Source organism: Thalassophryne amazonica, chromosome 4, assembly GCF_902500255.1.
Source record: "Thalassophryne amazonica chromosome 4, fThaAma1.1, whole genome shotgun sequence".
Classification (NCBI taxonomy): domain Eukaryota; kingdom Metazoa; phylum Chordata; class Actinopteri; order Batrachoidiformes; family Batrachoididae; genus Thalassophryne; species Thalassophryne amazonica.
In genome coordinates this window covers 51,414,568-51,436,731 of record NC_047106.1, presented here as the reverse complement: position 1 = coordinate 51,436,731, position 22,164 = coordinate 51,414,568, and the positions used below count along the sequence as shown (strand labels likewise).

The following is a 22,164-nucleotide window of genomic DNA, read 5'->3' as shown; positions in this document are numbered from 1 at the left end:
CCCATCCTGTACTGTTGTGATTGACAGAGAGGAGTCATGATGAGGAAGTTTCGGTTTGCTTTTCACTATCAAAAAATGTTTGACTAATTCACCAACAATGTCTGAAATACTAATGAAGGAAATGGAAAGCATATCGATCAGTCAGGTGAAGTTAGAGGAGTGTACAGACCGCGTCCGCAGCTTTCTACTGATGGACGAACAGGAAAGCCTGCAGGTAAAGTTAGCCTAGCATGCTAACGGTTAGCTACAGAGCTGCGACATGCTAAAAACAAGGAGCTAATGTTAATGTAACGCTAGTATTTGGCATGTTATTGATTAAAATCTTTACCTGCAGCACTGCTTTGTTTTAGCTAACCTAAACTGCATTTGGCCATTATGTTTGATAGTGTTAGTGACAAATGAAACTTATTCTGGCTCCAGTTAGTGTACAAGTCCTACCACATATTTGTTTCATCCACCCACGAAACCAGCTGATTCTAATTAGTTCAACTTTTCAGGAAAGTAGTTGAGCAAATCTGTACAATCGCCTGTTTTATAGGCGCTCAGGCAGTTCTACATGGTAGGATTTTGTACTCACTGAAGCTGGGGTTTTCTACCTCTGCCAAATTAAAGCAGTGTGAGGCAGAGCAGCACATGGCTGTCTGTCTTTGAGGAAAGTCCCTGTTGACTTCCAGATCAGCTGATCGGACAGGAGGTGCCCCGCAGGACAAAGTGCAGGAGATAATGATTTATGTGTTTGTTTATTTTTATTTTTTTTTATCAGTTATCCAAGTGGCCTGGGATGTTTGACAATTTAGTCCTGCTTTACGTCCCAGGAACACTGAAAACTCAGTATCACATTGCTAAACTAATGCAGCTTTCGTGAGAGCATATTCATCAAAAACATAATACAGTACAATGCGTTTCATTAATTTGTACAGATTTTCTCCAGGATGCATGCAGTGTTTATTTGGGAAGTATTGTTTTAGTTGCAGTCATAGTCTTGACTAATAAGAATATTCTGCACACTTAAGGCCCCATTAAAAAAAAAAAAAAAAAAATAGTTCATCATCCTTGACATCAGAAAAAAGTAGTGAGGGTGAGTGGATTGTTTTTCAGTTATTAATTTTTTTTTCTTAGAAACATGTGTATACAATGTCAATTCAAACGTAAAAACGACACATACAGCACTTGCATATCAAACGAGGAACTGAAAATAGATATTTTTAAAATAAATCTTGTTTCCATGGTAAATACAGTCAGTGTACTGCACACTAGTAGCGTGATAAACATGCATACTGCGTGTGAGTGACACGGAGTACCGTAACTGACTGTGTGGTTATCAATGACCGTATTTGGCAAAAGCTTACTTGCCACCTTGCGGGTGTGCCGGTTCTTGCACCAGCTGTACCGCCGTCGATGAAATTTGCCAAAATAAAAAATAAATTGATGCGGGCCAATTTCGGCATGCGGGGGGGGGGAAGCTAATGTTTTTTTTTTTATGGGGTCTAACTCCAAGTAGATTTTTAATATGTCTTATTTAAAACCAAGGTTTTGGTCCGAAGACCTTCATCGGGGCATTGCACATAAAGAGAAGCCGGTTTGTCTTATGTAACTTAAAGTCAATCAGTGTAATCATGTAAAGATGTTACACCTGGGTGAGGTCACCATTGTGTAGTTGGGAGTGTCTTGGTACACCATATTTGTAGTTCTCTAGGTACACAATTCCACCTGTACAAGACACAACAATAAACAAATTGGGCACAAGAACAAAACACAACATAGTCCCCCAATGTGCAATGCAATGAAAAAAAGACACAAAATATGAAATCATAACATGATCAAACCAAGCAGAGATATGATGACAAGTCATCATATCATGCAATTCCTCAAAACAGTCTATAGGGGATAGAAACAGTTCGACAACATAATCTAGCACTCCTATCAAAGTCAGCATTTAAAACTCCAAGATATAATGAGCCCATGGTGTGTCTCCAAAACAGTTCCCTTTGGCACCGTCTCGTATCAGTGTTGCCTCCTTTGGGCAACCTCACTTGCTCAATACCCTGCAAGTGAAGGGGAGAGACAGTGTGAGCATGTTCTGTAAAATGACAAGCTACTGGATAGTTGGAATCTTCAGATCAAAAGCTTGGTTTTAAATAAGTCATATTAAAGATCTACTTGGTGTTAAGTATGCAAAATATTCTAATTATTTATTGCTACTTTTTTCTGGCACCTTAGTGTTTGTGAGTGCAGCGTACAGCTTTATAAGTCATAGTCTTGACTAAAATGTAATTTACTTTTAGTCATAATTTTGTCATCTGAATTATTTTTGTCGACTAAATATAAGATTTTAGACAAGTAAATCTACAGGGAATTAAGTTTCAACCTATCCCAGTGGTCACTGGGCAGGAGGTGCCCGTGGTCCAGCAACTAAAATTATCCTGGGTCTGCTGAATAAAGCAGAGCCAGATAATTTTAGTTGCAATAAAGCAGTATGATTTGTGAGTCCAGTGGTTTAGCATACTTGTCTGAGGGCAGTGTTTCCACTGGGATATTCTTATTGGCCTGGTCTTCAGGCCAACAATAAGAGCTTTTTTTAAATGACTTTTTCAATTTATTTGCTATTTTCTTCCTTACTGTGGCCTCCCTCCTCAAGATCCATGATGAGACAGAGTTTGTGGAGAGACTGGGCTGTGGGGACATAGCAGGTGTCAAGGTCCTCTCCATCTTTGGCAACACTGGCGATGGCAAATCACACACGCTAAACCACATCTTGTTTGGTGGCGAGAGTGTGTTTTACACCTCTAAGTCGCCCAGCTCTTGTACGGTAGGGGTGTGGGCCGCCTACGATGATGCACTTGGCCTGGTTGCCCTAGATACTGAAGGTCTGCTTGGGGCTGCAGCCAATCAGAACCAGAGAATGCGTCTGTTACTAAAGGTAATTTCAGTGATTGTTGACCTGTTTTGTTCTGTTCATTTTAAACAATTCTCTGGACATATTTAATTCTGTACATTTCTGCATGTCACTTTTCTAAGCAAAATTGATGGCTCAAGAAACCTTAAAAATGATAGCAAATCAAAAATAATTCAAAGTAAATAATAATAATAAAAAAATCATAGAACAGTGTTTTACACTTTTACATCTTACATTTAAGTGTGGCCAAACTCTGGCTTTTGATCGCAAGGCAAGCAGAAAATCTAGCCTTCTGTCAGATGCTTAGGAGGATTTAAACTATTTGTCATAACAGAAAATATGTTACTAGCACAGTTTTTTTTGTTTGTTTGTTTGTTTGTTTTTTTGTGTGTGTAACATGGAACTACCTGGAGGGTGGGAGGGGAGTGATTGGGATATCCATGCCTTTGACTCTTAGAGCCACAAGTGTGGTCCAGCTCTTTGTGTATTTGGGTTCTTAAATGAAAGCCTATGTGGCATCACTGTTCTAGCTCATCTTACTGTACAGTGACCGCTCTCTCCTCCAGGTGTTGGCAGTCTCAGATATAGTGGTGTACCGTACGCGGGCTGAGCGCCTTCACAATGACATGTTCCACTTCCTGAGCAGCGCATCAAGTGCCTATCTAAAACACTTCACACCAGAGCTGAGGGCCCTTTCCAGCCGCTGTGGTTTGGACGTACCCATCTCCTCTCTTGGGCCTGCTGTCATCATCTTCCAAGAGACCACACACACCCAGCTGCTGGGCTATGGTAGGAGATACACAAAGCTGCCTGTGTATATGGTATTTAACCTTCTGAACCCCACACAGTTTCTGAGCGGGGTGTTTTTTGTTTGTTTTCTTTGGGTTGGGGGGGATCTGTCACATTTTGATTTATTTTTTTACCCATTAGGTTGACTTTTCACTACAGTGTGTGTGTGTGTGTGTGTGTGTGTGTGTGTGTGTGTGTGTGTGTGTGTGTGTGTGTGTGTGTGTGTGTGTGTGTGTGTGTGTGTTAGCCACTGTCATCGTACTCCACCCTAAGATATGTCAAATAAATAGATTTTGATGAAATACTGCAATTTTATGTGTGGATTTGGCTATTTTTCCTGATGGTAGTATTTAGTGCTTATGATTATTTCAAGGACAGTCTGCAATTTGAAAACCTGATAAATTCTGTTTTTGTGGTTTCTTGGTATGATAAACTGTTACATTTTCGCATGTTTATTTTCCCTTTTTTTAAATAGTTGCTCTCCTACTGTCCTGCCTTTTTCTTTTGTTATAGACTCTAAAGTCAGCTGCCATGCTGACACACTGCTGCAGAAACGATTTCATGATTTGGGCTTAGGGACGGAGGCCTTCAGCTCTGTGCAGTATGTGGGCACCCAAACTGTCACCCCTCCCACTGACTACAGCAGGTTGCTGGATGCTGTGAGGCAGCAAGTGAGGAACACTCACACACGCTCCCCCCGCCAGCCTGGCATAGTGTTTAGTGCTCTGGAAGTAAGTTAAGGGTCATTACATTTGTTGTATACAGTGGAAGCTTTAATGAGATACAGCAGTTTGACCACAGCTTGAAAGTTTACAGCATTTGTGGTGTTTTCTTTCATTTTTTCAGGCCCTGAGTGAGCGTTTTTGTGGGCAGCTGTCAGACAACAATATGACTCTGTACTCCTTTTTTCCTGATGAGTACTTTACATGCTCTGCTGTTTGCCTCAGCTGCAAGTAAGTCAATGTGTAATCATGCAATTGGCATGTGTATTTGTATTGAACCGTACGGTACACATGCAGTGGTTCGGTGCACAGAACTGCACACAGAATACACGGTGCAACTCTGTAAAGTATTATAGATGCTTATTTGTTTCCATAAGTCACTGACTTTTCATCTCATTTCTCAGTGAAATGAGATTGCTTGTCGGGTCTTTCAGCCTAGGTTCACTGGCTACCTAGGCTACCTCTGCTTGTTGATAATTTGTCATGATTATCTGCACAAAACCATCAAACCTCTAAATGTTACATTTCTACACTAAATGTTGAAACCTTTCGCGCATTGATGTATATTTTAATAGTCTAATATGTGTCATTTAACAATTCCACACTAAAAAATGCTTTGGTTTACTGTGTAGTTAAATATGCAGCTGTCACTCCACAAATGTGAAAAACCTGTCCGTGAGTCAGATATGATCCACAAGATGGGAGTGGTGTTCAGTGACCCAAATTACTGGTTGTCATTGACGCAGTCATGATGGACTTGGTCTGTGTCCGATGTGCCGCTGAATCTGATTCTCTTCAAAATTACGCTGCACTTAAAATTCTAATTTATCTGCATTGACTATACACTGTATTGAATTTACAGTAATATATGAATAAATGTAGTACCCAAAGCACAAACAGTCCAGATATTTTGTGATAATATAAAGATATCTTTGGGTAATGTTAAAAACACATCAACAAAAACCAGAAGTAGATTTGATATCAAAATGGGTCTCACAATAAAACGGAACTAAATTTTGTCCAGAAAAATTCTTTCTTGACTCGCAACCAGGTTCTTCTGCAGCTGGTCAATCGGTGATGAAAGTTTTCCGGAAATTCCTGGAAATCCGGGTTTTTACTTAAGTGGTGAACGTTTTCAAGTTATTTTTGATAGCATACATCAGAGTCCATTAATGTTGCACACCCAAACAGTTGGTGGTGGTAATGCACTGTATTTATCAGTTGTTATAAAAGCACAATTTGTTGAAGTCAAATGTTTAGATAAATGTAGAGAGAGAACAGTAACAGTCCAATGCAAATATGTGATTTTATCCCATAGTAATAACACTGTATTTTAATCCATGTGACAGACTGTGTGTTATAATTTTGTCATCTTGCCAATATGGGAAAGAGTCTTTTCACACAACTTGTATTGTGATGATACAAGATGTGTGAAAAGACTCTTCCTTGGGTGGAAAAAATGGTCTAACCCTACAAAAAAAAAAAAGTAGTTTTTTGGGATTTTTTTAAATGCGTAAATAGCCCTGAAAATGCACCAGAATGCATCTGAGATTTCAGACATTTCTGAGAACCTCCAGACCCCCTTGTCAGGGGCTTCAGGCCTTCGGCCGTTGCCAAAAACTTTCAGTTTTTTTTTTTTTCCCTTGGCCCACTTTCATCACTGTCAATTAAAGACACTTGAGTCTGAGCTTTTTAAATAGCAACACTCTATTATCATATATGAAAATACCCAGAGTAAGAAAAATCCTACCTTTTTGATTTCTCTGAACCATTTGGCTTTCTTTCTGTCCTTCAGTGTTCGCTGTAAAAATGGAATGAACCATCTGAGAGACAGAGTGCCCCATATGGCAGATGGACTCTGTCAGTATGCACATCAGTACAACAACAAGGTTCTCATTTGTAAGGTAAGATGATGTTGTAATGCAAAGCTTTATTCAGCAGCTAAAAATCTGGCATTTTCTATACATAGAGTTCAGCAAAGCGCACATAGTATACTACATACTACATAATATGCTACAGACTGTAGTACATTATGTCATCATTTCTAGACTCTTTTTTTTTTTAATGAAATTTGTTGTGTGTGTGTGTGTGTATATATATATATATATATATATATATATATATATATATATATATATATATATATATATATATATATAAAAAATTAATTTGGGTCCCTGGTAGAATATTGAAGGGGGTTCCACCATTCAGTGACAACAAAGTAGTATTAAAATGTTTGCGCACAGAATTCTCAGAAAATAACTGTATTGATTTTTGTGTGTGTCTGTGTTTGGCTTCCAGAGGTGCTATGAAGGAGGCAGGGAGGTAATTGTTGTGCCCAAGACATCAGCTTCTTCTGATAACCAGTGGTTGGGACTGGCCAAGTATGCCTGGTCAGGGTAGGAATTCCTCACCCCCAAATAAAGCACATAGATGAGCTGCAGTTATTCACTTTTTACTTCAGTTACTCTGAGTTAACTGCTGTTGTTGTCTTGCCTTCCTCTCTCTCAGCTATGTACTTGAGTGTGCTAGCTGTGGTGTAATCTACCGCAGCAGACAGTACTGGATGGGAAACCAAGATCCAGAGAGCAGCGTGGTACGATCTGAGGTCAAGCATGTCTGGGAAGGGGTAGGCACATCTTTCATTCCCTCTTATGCTCTTATACATGAATTTACAAATTGTCTGTATCACATGAACCCTGCGCTGTTAGTGTCCCTGCTGATGTTTTGTTAATAGTATTTTTTGTAAAAGAAAGTGCTGTGCAAAATATTTGGCACCCCAGATGATTGTTTGATAAATACCTCTGGTGTGGCCTTTTATTGTGGCCAGCCTAAGGCACATCTGTGCAATAATCATGCTGTCTAATCAGCATCTTGATGTGCCACACCTGTGAGGTGGGATGGATTATCTCAGCAAAAGAAAAGTGCTCACGAACAAAGATTTAGACAGATTTGTGAACAATATTTGAGAGAAATAGGTGTTTTGTGTACAGAGAAAATGTTTTAGATCTTTGAGTTCAGCTCATGAAAAATGGAGCAAAAACAAAGTGTTGCGTTTATATTTTTGTTCACTGTATTAATAGGACCAGTGGAGCACCTGAGCTGTTTCAAGTACTTCGGCTGTTGGGCTGTATCATTTCTCAAAACTCAATATGATACAATACATATCATTGGACGTCCGATACTCATGATATAGACACATTTATGTGCTGAATACTGCTTATATAAATTATATTTAAATGTATGCATAAATTGTATTGTGTGGTATTGGTGTGTAACCCAGCTATTTAATAATTTAGCTATGCTGCGTTTACACATAATGACAAGTCACGAATGTCACAAAGTATACATTCTTGGTCGCTGATAACAAATGTGATGATTCAGGGCAGAGGCGTCAGTTGTCCTCAGGAACTGCTGCATCCTGTTACCATGGGTTACGATTAATGGCATGTGTTGCTGGAGAATTATCAGGAACCATTATGCACAGTCAAGAATAATGTTCCGCACTATTGCGCGGAACAGCACATTGTTACATTCTGTCATGTTATGAATAAAGTGAATTGTCTCCACACACACACCCATATTCATCCATCAGCTGCTGAACAATTCAGGTTCGCTCCAGTTTGCTCCTCAAAATCCATAGCAACTTTGTGACTGCAGGCTTAGTTGGGCTCTGTGCCATGGAGTGGTGCAGAGAGGAGGAGACAGAGAGAGCCAGATGTGTGGCTCCTCCACGCGGCTCTCACCTCGTGCGTTTTCCCAAACATCAGGTGCAGCAGCAGCACCAGCAGGTGGAACACCTGCAGGATTGCGCTGATGAGCATTGGAACAAAAGTTTTAGCCGACTTGGCATCACTGTCCTTCTTCAGCATACTGCAGCAATGAAAGTGATTACAGTGCAGCAGGGTTTAATTGTGCGCATGTCAGAGAGGAACGCTGTCACGCTCTGTTAAGGATCACCACTAATCAAGATGGAACAACATGCTCACTTGAGACCTCCATGACATGAGGCGAAATGAGGGTGGTGTGTGACATTCGTAGAAGATTTTTTTGACAGCTAAAAGCATGCGCCACGAAAATCACGAATATCACGCACCAACACTCAATACCTTACTTTCCCCATTCTAGGTTTCTGCTGTCCATTGCCTTACCCTTCAATTAAAAATGACTATATACATCCCTCTTTCTGTCATCCGCATCATTTTATTCTTTTTTTTTTTTAAGTCGGACACCTTCTTGACCACTCACCAGAATGCTGCCCAGAGGGTCCTGGATGGAATGAACTATGTAATCCAGTCAGTGTCGGACTACAGCAGTGCCCCTACAAAAGCTGTCACCGCGTGGCTGACTGACCAGGTGGCGCCACCCTACTGGCGACCAAACACAGAGATCATTGTGAGTAGAAAGAAGTAGCTCAATGTGTCAAAAATTCAGTGTTTTCTGTTGTTACTGACTGATGGTAAAAGAGTGTTAGTCTAGTTTATGCTTGACTGTAAGCAGAGCGACAACTTGAGTGGAAAGTACAGAATAAGAGAGAGGAAGAACAGCTGTATTATTTCTCTATGGCTGGAAGAAAGCAGTTTCTCTTAAGGGTCTAAGAATAAACCAAGGTGGGTAGAGTTGCTTCAAATGGGATTATTAGAAATCTGGCATTAATCTGTGCTTTCTAAAAAGTGAAATCAGTCAGATTATGTCCGGCACATCCTAACAACCACCAAAATATTTAGGATACTGATATCACAGCCATACAAAAGGAGATTAAGGTGAACACTGATACGCAGAATCAGGAGAGTGATGAGATGAATCAATAAAGAAAGTGAGTTGGCAAAGGGCATGCGGTCAGCAGCTAACAGATTTGACACAAAACTAAAATGAACTTTTGAGGAAAGTTAGATAATATGAGAGAACCTCAAACCAAAAACAAATCTCTACAGCTTGATATAAATAAAATGAAAACATCAAAGCCAAATTGATGGATTGCATAACTAACGGGACCCTTTAGTGTAAAACAAATAAATCATCTCTTTTACAGTCAGTTTTCTTGAGATAAATTGTTGGTGGATACAGAAATTTTTCCAGGTCACCTAATATGTTTTGTACTTCATTCACATCCATCATCAAGGAGTACATACAGTAGAGTTCTGTATGGTAAATATGTCTGAAGTAGGCACTTCTGAAAATGAATCACTTTGGTGTGAAACAGGAGTTATTGACATGTTTTAACGGATTGCGCAGTCATTGAGAGAGCGAGAGGAGGTGGAGAATGTGCGACCTTTATGTCCATTGGAGTTTAACATCTGTTAAGCAGATGTCAAATTCTGACATCTGATGCCTTCTATTGGCCCCACCTAAAGCCCCACCTGCTAACTTTAATTGATGCTGGACAGCAGGCTGTTTTTAACATCACGCTGCTGTCAGCTAAACTCCGGTAAAATAAAAAATGAAATCTCATTGTCACTGATCAAGTCACTTCTAAAAAAAAAAGTTACTCCACAGATGATAGTGCGTGTTAGGGAAAGCCAAAATCAAAGCGCTGTGGATCCACTGGGAATAGCTGTCTGGCTTTGTTTTTTGCTGTGATGATGGCTCTCTCGAGCTGCTGTATAAATAAACAGTTTTCTGGTGCCCTCTCATGCATTTTATTCTGTTAAAATCCATTTACATGCTGGTTGGTAGTGTGTGATTTATAAGGACGATTTGTAAAGACGATGCTGGTTATCTGCACTGATATGTAAATATCCAGGGTGAGGAATGAGAAAGGAATGTTTAATGAAGTACTGAAAATAATTAAGAGAAAGATGGACCTGTCTTACTTGATAATCTCTGATGAGGGGAGAACCGTTCAATCATTCACTGTGTCTCCTCAATAAGGCCTAGTACCTACCTACATTAACAAATAATATTGCATGAAAACTCTAGAAATAAGTACCCCTAAACTAATGAAAATCATAAAAATTAACACTCGGGATTGCCCTCAAAATCAGTCAAAAATGCTCAAATTCCAGAAGCTTCCTGGGCCATTCTCATGCCTGAATCTGGCTGCCTTACGATGCCTTTTGAGTATTTGCAGTATTGGCATTTATATATAACACAGTGGTAAAAGTGACTGCCCCTCATTTTGATGTTTGGTAGAAATGGGTTAAAGGCTCCCACAGAATTTTAATATTGTAATGTTGTTGTGAGCTTCCTGCCTTCTCCTTCCTCTCTTGTGAATTTTAGGCTTGCCACGGCTGTCAGAAGGTGTTTGAAGAGGCGGAGAGGAAGCACCACTGCCGGTCATGTGGAGAGGGGTTCTGCCAGCCCTGCTCCAGCCACAGGATGCCAGTACCAGAGCGAGGTTGGGGCAGCGGACCTGTCCGGGTGTGTAAGGCCTGCTACCGCCAAGGAGGGCCACCCGACACCAACAGTGAAGGTAGGAGATGTCTGCCAACGTAATGCACATGAACCAGACACTTTATGCAGCATTAACTCGTCTTAATTGTAAAATTAATATGTTTGTCCTGCTGTGCACCTTCTTTAAGAGATCCCAGATTTCTTGGTTCTGGTTTAATTAGCATGGCAACATATTCAAAAGGTCAAACTGACTCAGGAGCAGGTTTATGTGATGTAAATAAGATTAGATGGCTGGTTTTCAGGAAACCAGCCCAACTATGGCTGCTGTTCTTGTGGCAGGCACTGGTCAGTGAGTTAATAATGAGAGAATTCCAAGTGAAGGGAATATATATGATCATCAAGATCCTTTAGTATACCCTGGCTCATAACTTCTAGAGAGGCTCCACTGTAGTCAGAAGGAAATAACTTGATTAATATTGTACATTTCTTCATTTTTAATAGTGTATTTTTATTTAATTTGTTAACAGGTTCTTTGTGTGCTGGTACGTGCTCTGAATATAAGGAATAAATGATAAAACTGTATAAACTTGTGACAGTAAATAGTTTATAAAGGACACATCACTTTTTCATTGGTTTCTGCTGATGGAATTTGATTGTTTTTCTGTTACTCAAATGTTTTATACTGACATTGATTTTGATTAGTCTTGCTGTCATTTATGCTGTAATAAATGGTAATGGTAAATGGTACTAGGTTGTTTTACTTTTTGCAGTCTCATATTTGGTTTCTATCGTGTCACTAAATTCCTCAAGGACCTCCAACAGAAGGTTGTTGCTTTGCTCGGGTGAAAATTTGCGCTCTCTCTTTGTCCATTTATCCAATCATAGCAGATTATGGTTTCCAGAATTAATATGTGTATATAACCAAGTTAGTGACTACATGTATGGAGAACAGAAGGGGCCCCATTTATAAAACATTGCATAGGATTCATACTAAAAGTATGCATGCAAATAAAGGGAAAAATTTTGTACAAACAAAAAAAAAAAATCTGACTTATGACATCATTCGTACACACACCTGCAAGCAAATCGTCTTTATAAATCACACAGTACTAAGATAAATTGTTTGAATTGTTCGCATGTTGATCTGCCTCATATCCTGCCCTTCACATGCCCACATGCAACCAGAAATGGTCAGTGTACAACACCTCCAGTCCCTGGCTGCTACTTGAAATCCTGTCAATGAACAGCACAAACGAGATCAGTGACAGGGGGCAGCTCTGGTAGAATATAACAGAATAATTAAACAATTGTTTATCATTGCAGTTGTCCAGAATCCTTTGTGCTACTGTGATGTAATATTGCCGCTGTCTTCATTAAGATAAAATTATATCTCATACTAGAAGCACTCAGAGAGTGCAAACCTCCGCCAAGGCCATGGGGCCACTGACTCCATAACATCTACACGCCGTGGAATCATTGAACCTACAAAAGTCTAACAATGTTGTTTGCTCAGTAGTAAAAAAAGTTTCATCTGCTGTGACTGGATATCATGTATCCTTAGCGCTTGGCATCACAGTTTATTGCAACTTGCACCTTTCCCAGAAGCTACTGTCATCTGAGCACTGATATTGATATTGCATGTGCTTATAGACAAAAACAAATAAGACAAAATTCAATTTGTTATTCAACTAAACTGCAAATATATGAATTTTTTTAACATTTATGAAACACTTCTCAAAACAAGGCCATAGGGTCACTGACCCTAAAGAGATTCCCTCCTTGGCACAGTGATCTATTCAACAATTCAGTGTTACAACCAAAACTATGATACATACACTTTTCTTTCCTTTATATTGACATCCTTGACCATGAAAACATACCACTAGAACTTGGAATCAGTTTTATGTCTTTATTAGTTCAAAAGTTATTGTATAAAAACGATTTTTCGGTAATGGCGGTTTTCTTCTGGATCTAGCTCGATAACATTTGAAGCTACATCAAATCTCATGACACCTTACTGAATCAGTACAGATTCAGCTACAATTTGGTGTTAGTTGTGCATCTCTAGCTTCATTTGTCACCTCACACTGACACATTTTCTATTTTCCCTATGTTTTTGCATATTCTGGATCACCAGAATACACAACTTTGTTGTTTGATAGAACATTTGACTATGTTACACCCTAATTTTTTTCAAGCCTTTCTGCCTTGTTTTTGTGGAGTTAGAAACTAGAATGTCAAAATTCCCCCTATCCCACAATGGTGAAGAATCCTTTAAAAAATTCTTGAATCCTGATCGTGATCCAGATCACCACTAAAATTTAATCACTTGTTCCTCTTGTCATTTCCAACCACTCCACAAAATTGCATCATAATCCGTTCAGACCTTTTTGAGTTATCCTGCTGACAGACAGACAGACAAACAAACGCGACCGAAAACATAACCTCCTTGGCGGAGGTAAAATGTGAGCAGCGAAAATGTTTACCTTTTTAGTATAAAGTTACAGGAGGAAAACTATTTGTTTAATGCCAGTATTGCAGACAGGATTTCAGACTTTGTCCAAATGATGGTGATTATCCAGTCATTTCCACCACTAATATATTTACATTTCAGCAGGCGCAGTGTGCTGTTGACAGTGATGCCGGTAACGCGTTACTCTAATCTGACCACTTTTTTTAGTAACGAGTAATCTAACGCGTTAATCTTTCCAAATCAGTAATCAGATTAAAGTTACTTCTCCATGTCACTGTGCGTTACTATTATTTTTCATTGTGGGTCGACAGCAGCATTAAACTTGGTCTGTGGGCAGGAGGTCGGGTTCGACTGAACTGCCCACTTTCAGTGAGCTGTGAGCTTTTCATCCGCGTTTTTTTGCAGCTGCTCGACTCGTCCTCACCTCTTAAAGCGCGGTGATCAGCACACCTGCACTGAGCTTTACAAAGACATTGTTATACTTTTTTCCCTCCTTTATTTAGAATTCTGAGCTGAGCCGCTCTGTATCGTCTCGTTAAAAACAGCTGATCCTTCGCGACGCGTCAACAACTAACACTATTTTCCACTCAAATGCACCTAAACTCTCTTTCTGAGGACCACATGATGTGAAAACGCAATAAACTTTCTTACCTGTAAATCTGGTCCTGTTTCTGCATAATAAATGTTATCCATTCTTTGTGCTCAAACGCCAAAGCAGGGGCGAATCTAGATGGAATGGGGGCGTGGGGCAAGGATGTGCCCCCTCCCCCACAACACCCCTAGATTAAAGGTCCAGTTTTGAAGCCGTTTTTTTTACTACAACTACTAATATTGCTTAAAATAATAATAATTTTGACAAGTAAAATGTTTAGAGAGAATTTAAATGTTAGAAAAATGTTAGAATTTAATAGTTACATTTATAAACAATGTGGGTTTGAAATTGCAAGTTTTACTGTTACAGTGCTGTCAACAGTTAAATATGAGGTCAAGAAAGAGGTCTTTATTTTACTTTTTATAAAACAAGTATTATTTCATTGAAGTCAAGAAAGGGTGACTATAAAGTGAGTTTTGGCAAAACAGTATTGTCATGTTGACGTGGGTTGTTGTCGGCAGCTGGGGGAAAGTAACTAAAAAAGTAACTAGTAATCTAACTTAGTTACTTTTTCAAGGAGTAATCAGTAATTGGATTACTTTTTCAAAGTAACTGTGGCAACACTGGCTGTTGACATATTAAACTTCTGGTTTGATGTATGGTCTGAGACATCTTATATATTTACAGTTGAACAGTTCCTTGAAATAATTGTATTTCATATATCAACTCCAATTTTTTAATTATGAAAAGTACATGTATTATTAAGAGGAATTTAATGTACAAGTTATGACTCACTTGCACATGACATCATTATATGTGTAGTGCTGTCCACATTTTAACCATCTCCAAAATGTTCATAAGTTGGGCCACAGTTTGTCTGTTTGTTGGTTTTTTTTTTTTAATAAATCAAAAACATGTTAAAATAGTAGTGCACATCATTTAGGTCACATTTATGCATGCACAGTGGATACAAATAAGGCCCCTGAAGCGTGTGTTTTTCAGTGACATCAAAAGCAAACATAACGTGTGGTGGTTTAACTGAAATTTGAATTGTTAAATAAAAAGGGACTAAATTGTTGGCTGTTGTAAAATGAACATTTTCAAATGTGCAGAGGATCTTTTTGCTGGTTTGTGTATACTTGTTTTTTGTTTTGTTTTTTTTTCTCTGACATGTGCATCTTTTTGTTAGTGTGTAAGGCGGAGCCACGTGTATAATAGCTCGCCGGGTGACAGAAGTGGCCCAGTCCACACTGGACATGGTCAGCACAGCGGTAGATTACCCTCTCTGTGAGTATTGTCCTACACATTTTGTCATTGCACAATTATTGGCTGCACATTATTGCCTGATTAAGAAGCAGTTCTGTGAATTTGGTGGAACTGTTGATTCAACACAAATTATTAACCTTAGCCCTAAGGGTATTCTCTTGATTTTACTATACCTTCAGTAATTTCCCTTTTAAGGTACCTGCATTTAGTAGAATGCCCATGTGTTATCTGTCAAAATTTCAGAACAATCTCAGCTTTCTGAATCTGCAACATTTATTTTTGTAGGATGCTGTGTTATGATGTAATTTGCTCTAAATCTGACAATATGAAATGCATTTTTAGAAATCAAATTACGAGTGAAAATAGTCATTTATATGAACTGTTTTGGTGCTAGTAATGGTTACCAAATAATATAATATAATATATGAAAAAACAAATTGGTTTAAAGTAAATGTCCAAAATGAAAATCTGTAAATTTCACATGTTGAGTGAATAGGCTGTCAGTCACAGTATATGACTAAATTTGAGTGATTTAGATAAAATGGCATGAAATAAAGACTGCATACAACCTAAGATAACAAGATCCGTCATTCACTCACTAACACACTACTTTTCTTTTTTTAGTCACATTCATATCCATCACTGATGTTCATTTTATTCCAAAGATAATTATGATAATTTTGAAATAGTAAACCTAGTGTGCAGGTCCTCTTTGGTCAAACAGAAAAAACAAAACAAAATATATTTTGTCCCATGCAGGACGTCTGGAGCAAATGCTCTCATTATGCCTCTTTGGGCAAGAACATAAAAAAAATGAAAGCATTTCCCAGTTCCTCTAGATGTAAAATGAGTCCATATGCAGTATAAGTCCATAGCTCACTGTTTCAGTGTACAGTGCATCCAGAAAGCATTCACAGTGCTGCACTTTCTCCATTTTTTTTATATTATCGCCTTATTCCAAAATTGATTTTTTTCAATTTCAGTTTATTTTCATTTATATAACACCAATCACAACAAGGTTGCCTCAAGGTGCTTCACATAAATAAGGTCTAACCTTACTAACGCCAGAGCAACAGTGGTAAGGAAAAACTCCCTGCGAGAAAAACCTCAAGCAGACCTCAAAGGGGTGACCCTCTGCTTGGCCATGCTACAGACACAAATTACAAACAATTCACAAAACGAATAGACAGGAAATGTTGCCAGTGCACAGGACAGTTTCCGGAACAGATACCAATGAATTCCTTTTTTTTTTTTTTTTTTTTAAATTCTACACACAGTACCACCATAATGACCATGCAAAAAAGGTTTTGTTTTAGAGAGTTTGCTTTTTTTATTATTTTTAAAAACTAAGAAATCACATGTGCTTAAGTATTCACAGCCTTTGCCATGAAGCTCAAAAGTGAGCTCATGTGCATCCTGTTTCCACTAATCATCCTTGAGATGTTTCTACAGCTTAATTGGTGTCCACCTGGGCTGAATTCAGTTGATTGGACATGATTTTAAAAGGCACACACCTGTCTACATATCTCACAGTTGGCAGTACATGTCAGAGCAAAAACCAAGCATGAAGTCAAAGGAATTGTCTGTAGACCTCCGAGACAGGATTGTCTCGAGGCACCGATCTGCGGAAGGATACAGAAACATTTCTGCTGCTTTGAAGCTCCCAATGAGCACAGTACCTGGCTGCCCATCTAAACTGAACAATCATTGGAGAAGGGCTTTAGTCAGGGAGGTGACCAGAACCTAATGGTGATTCTGTCAGTGCTCCAGCATTCCTTTGTGGAGAGAGGAGACCTTCCAGAAGGACAACCATCTCCACAGCAATCCACCAATCAGGCCTGTTTGGTAGAGTGGCCAGACAGAAGCCACTCCTAAGTAAAAGGCACATGACAGCCCACCTGTAGTTGCCAAAAGGCACCTGACGGACTCTCAGACCATGAGAAAACAAAATTCTCTGGTCTGGTGAGACAAAGATTGAACTCTTTGGCGTGAATGCCAGATGTCAGGCTGGAGGAAAGGAGGCGGAGATTCAGCCAGTGATCACGCACACGTGTGCACGACTGTCTGTGAGTGGACGTGGAGATGTCCTCCGTGAGGAGTTATACTGGATGTAGACATGTCCTCTCGCTGGCGATCGGTCTGTGAGCAGGAGTTAATGGAATTTATTGAACACAATCATGAGAGAACTCGAGGAGGTGAGCGCCGAGGAGCTGCAGCCAGGCTGTAATGAGCGTTTTTTTTTTCTTTAATTGTTCGCATGTGCTCTTTGAGCGGTATAGTTACTGCATTGTGTTACAGTATAAAAAGTTTGACAACAATCCTGTTGATTTTATAGCTCAACAACAATGGAGCCAAAAGTTCAACAACATCCTGCGTGATTTATATAGTGGGGGAAATAAATATTTGATCCCCTGTCAATTTTCAGGTTTTCCCACCTACAAAGACTGGAGAGGTCTGTATTTTTTATCGTAGGTACACTTCAACTGTAAGAGACAGAATCTGCATCCCTTAGTGTATTGTGTGTTAGGCTGCATAACTCTGCGTCGTCCGTGACGCCACATGACACAATCTGTGTTGGCCTGGTATGAAATGGGCTTAAACACACAGCCAAGATATCAAAGGAGTGGCTTCAGGACAACTCTGTGAATATCCTTGAGTGGTCCAGCCAGATCCCAGACCTGAATCTGATTGAACATCTCTGGAGAGATCTAAAAATTGCTGTGCACCGACGCTCCCCATCCAACCTGATGGAGCTTGAGAGGTGCAGCAAAGAGGAATGGGCAAAACTGCCCAAAGATAGGTGCACCAAGCTTGTGGCATCATATTCAAGAAGGCCTGAATAATGGTAAATGGACTGCATTTATATAACGCTTTTCTGTCTGCATCAGATGCTCAAGCATTTTACAATAATGCCTCACATTCACGTCGAAGTCAGGGTGCTGCCATACAAGGCGCTCACTACACACCGGGAGCAACTAGAATTAAGGACCTTGCCCAAGGGCCCTTAGTGATTTTCCGGTCAGGGCTGGGATTTGAACCGAGGATCCTCTGGTCTCAAGCCCAACACTTAACCACTAGACCATCACCTCACCTGAGGCTGTAATTGCTGCCAAAGATGAATCAACAAAGTACTGAGCAAAAGGTCTGAATACTTATCTACACGTGATTTCTTTGTTATTATTTTGAGAAATTTGCTAAATTTCTTCTGAAAACTTTTTTCATGTCATTATGGGGTGTTGTTAGTAGAATTTTGAGGGAAATATGAATTTTATCCATTTTGGAATAAGACTGTAACATAAGAAGATGTGGAAGAAGTGAAGCGCTCTGAATACTTTCTGGATGCACAGTAAACCCACAGCAGCCGTGTGATCCATCCGCATGATGAAAAAAGGGGGTGGAAATCCTCAGCGTGCTGTCCCATGATGATTCCCTCTTGTGAAAGACTGAATAAAAGTAATGGTTTTACACTTGTTGACTGGAGTCTTTTTTGAGTTCTGCAGGTTATTTATGTCACCACCCAAAAGAGAAAAATTCAGTGATGATATGTTCGGTCACATCACCCATTAAACGCCACAACGTAATTTATTTACAACATATATAAATTGTATTTCAGCATACTTTCAGTGTAAATTGACAATTAAAATATAATGCCATTTATTTTTCATTTCTTTCTTTTGTTATGTTTGTTTTCACTTCCAGCAGAAATGCTATAAAATATTTTAGAAGAAAATATACATTAATTGTTGTTCATTTATGTTCCAGTAAATAACCTATTGCATCTGTTTCTGAATAATTGACTATTCTGTGCCCTTTCTTTTTTTTTCTTTAAGGTTTTGTGAAGGATGTGGCTCGGCCAGACTACTGGGTGCCGGACCAGGATATCACCCAGTGCCACCAGTGCTCCAAAGCCTTCAGTCCCGTTATGTCCAAGCACCACTGCCGGGCCTGTGGACAGGGGGTGTGTGGCTCCTGCTCCACACATTTTAGGCCTGTACCCTCCCGGGGTTGGGACCACCCAGTCAGAGTGTGCGACAGCTGCCACGCCCGCACCGATACCTTGTGACCCCTCAGCCTAACAATGTGGGTGAGCCACAAAAACTAGAGTCCTGGAACCGTTGCTGAGTGACCACACGTTGTACTGAATGGCAGAACAAGGGCAGGAGACGCGCCTCGGATACTTAAAACAGCTACAATATTATCCCTCATTTTTTTTTCACCTCTATTTGTCATCTTTTTTGTCCATCTGATCCTGAATCAGTTATGAGGTAAAATGGAATACATTACACTGAATGAGCACTTTTACATCAGCGCCGCTGAATTTCTCAAACTGGACAGATGGATCACAGACTTGTGCTCGTAAGGGAATCATGGACATTTTTAAACTAAATCACTTTCTTCATGAGCTTCTGCTCATCTGAACTGGACTGTTTCTTCTTCATGTCTGCCGTGTTCTGCAGCAGAGGCTGTGTCCACCATTAAAACAAGAAAATGGGCAACTGGTTCTGCTTATCAGCATGACTGGTTCAGACCGTCTGGTAACCACGCCCAACCGTGCACACTCATACGTTGAGGAAAAGCCTTAGATGATGTGTGCGTGAGGGTTGCCTCCCCTTTTAATACACCTCCAAATCTTTTCCTGAGACCTCTTCCTGCAGGGCCACTGAAGGGCTTTTGACTTTGACTTGCTGGCAAGTGATTGTGAAAACTGTATGTACAAAGTGGGAAAACCACAACTAACACAACTCAGACTTTGGCAAAATATAGATTTATACCTGTCAGCAGCACTCAGGGCTAAAAGCGATGCAAAGTGCAGACGCATGACTGCAGCAATGTTTGCCTTGATGGGAATGCTCATCCCCACCTCTGTGGTTTGTAAGGTTTGCTTGCTTTTACCAATCAACCCTCATGTGTAATCATGAAGTGATGGGATGATGTGCCTGATTACACAACATTATATCTCTCAGCCTCGTTCTTTAGTGAAAATATGTTGTGGAATAAAGTAGACATTCCAGTGTACAGAAACATCTGCCACAGTGTGGACTGTGGGTGTTTGAAGTTCTCGCTTTAACCACTGATGCTTCACAGTGAGTGTTAGTGGTACAGTGGAAAACTAGACAGTCACTCGGAGTGCATTCATTTACAGCTATCTGCTGTCTGATTTACAACCCCAATTCCAATGAAGTAGGGACATTAGGTAAAGTGTAAATTAAAAACAGAATACAACTAGAAGTACTCAGAGTGCAAACCTCCTCCAAGGCCATGGGGTCACTGACGCCATAACATCTACACACCGTGGAATCATTGAACCTAAAAAAGTCTAACAATGATGTTTGCTCAGTAGTAAAAAAAAGTTTAATCTGCTGTGACTGGATAGCATGTATCCTTAGCGCTTGGCATCACAGTTTATTGCAACTTGCACCTTTCCCAGAAGCTACTGTCATCTGAGCACTGATATTGATATTGCATGTGCTTATAGACAAAAACAAATAAGAGACAAAATTCAATTTATTATTCAACTAAACTGCAAATATATGAATTTAACATTTATGAAACACTTCTCTAAACAAAGCCATAGGGTCACTGACCCTAAAGAGATTCCCTCCTTGGTACAGTGATCTATTTCTTTTTGTCTTTCTCTAAAATTGTATATAATAATCATTAGATTAATATATAAACAAAAATAAATTTAAGAAATATTACAAATTGAAATTAAATGCACCCGAACGTGATGACAGCTGCAACTGCTTAATGCTAACTTTTAACATTGAAAATGCCGTAGACATGCTAACGCGTTAGCATCGGGATCCAGACCGGGATCCGGATCACCACTAAAATTTAATCACTTGTTCCTCTTGTCATTTCCAACCACTCCACAAAATTTCAACAAAAATAAATTTAAGAAATATTACAATTTGAAAACAAATGCACCTGAACGTGATGACAGCTGCAACTGCTTAATGCTTTTAACATTGAAAATGCCATAGACATGCTATCGCGTTAGCATCTGGATCCGGATCGTGATCATGCTGAATGTGGCTTGGCATTGTCTTGCTGAAATAAGCAGGGACGTCCCTGAAAAAGACATTGCTTGGATGGCAGCATGTGTTGCTCCAAAACCTGGATGTACCTTTCAGCATTGATGGTGCCATCACAGATGTGTAAGTTGCCCATGCCATGGGCACTAACACACCCCCATACCATCACAGATGCTGGCTTTTGAACTTTGCACTGGTAACATTCTGGATGGTCTTTTTCCTCTTTTGTCTGGAGGACACAACGTCCATGATTTCCAAAAACAATTTGAAATGTGGACTCATCAGACCACAGCACACTTTTCCATTTTGCATCCGTCCATTTCAACTGAGCTCAGGCCCAGAGAAGGTTGGTGGCGTTTCTGGATGTTGTTGATATGGCTTTCGCTTTGCATGGTAGAATTTAACTTGCACTTGTAGATGTAGTGACGAACTGTGTTAACTGACAATGGTTTTCTGAAATGTTCCTGAGCCCACGCGGTAAGATCCTTTACACAATGATGTCGGTTTTTAATGCAGTTCTGCCTGAGGGATTGAAGGTCACGGGCATTCAGTGTTGTTAGGTGTAGAAAGTTCTCCAGATTCTCTGAATCTTCTAATTATATTATGGACTGTAGATGATGGAATCCCCAAATTCCTTGCAATTGAACGTTGAGTAACGTTCTGTTGGACTATATTTTCACAGTTGTTCACAAAGTGGTGATCCTTGCCACATCTTTGCTTGTGAACGGCTGAGCCTTTTGGGGATGCTCCTTTTATACCCAATCATGACACTCGCGTGTTTCCAATTAGGTGTTCTTTAAGCATTCATCAACTTTTCCAGTCTTTTGGTGCCCCGTCCCAACTTTTTTGAAACATGTTGCAGGCATCCATTTTCAAAATGAGCTAATATTTGCACAAAAACAAAAAGTCTCAGTTTGAACATTAAATATCTTGTCTTTGTGGTGTATTCAATTGAATATAGAGTAGTGTTCGGAATAATAGTAGTGCTATGTGTCTAAAAAGATTAATCCAGGTTTTGAGTATATTTCTTATTGTTACATGGGAAACAAGGTACCAGT

General features: G+C 39.6%; 1 protein-coding gene across 1 annotated transcript; it reads left to right on the top strand.

Moving 5' to 3' along the window:
• Positions 1–20,089, top strand: si:ch211-11n16.2 (zinc finger FYVE domain-containing protein 1). Its single transcript, XM_034167878.1, is given in 13 exon segments — positions 1–214; positions 2,639–2,920; positions 3,463–3,685; positions 4,199–4,416; positions 4,532–4,638; positions 6,203–6,311; positions 6,709–6,806; positions 6,919–7,036; positions 8,632–8,802; positions 10,627–10,819; positions 14,995–15,012; positions 15,015–15,092; positions 18,902–20,089. Coding segments are annotated over 13 exon segments (1,965 nt in total). The 5' UTR covers positions 1–97; the 3' UTR covers positions 19,135–20,089.
• Positions 20,090–22,164: the final 2,075 nt, after the last annotated feature.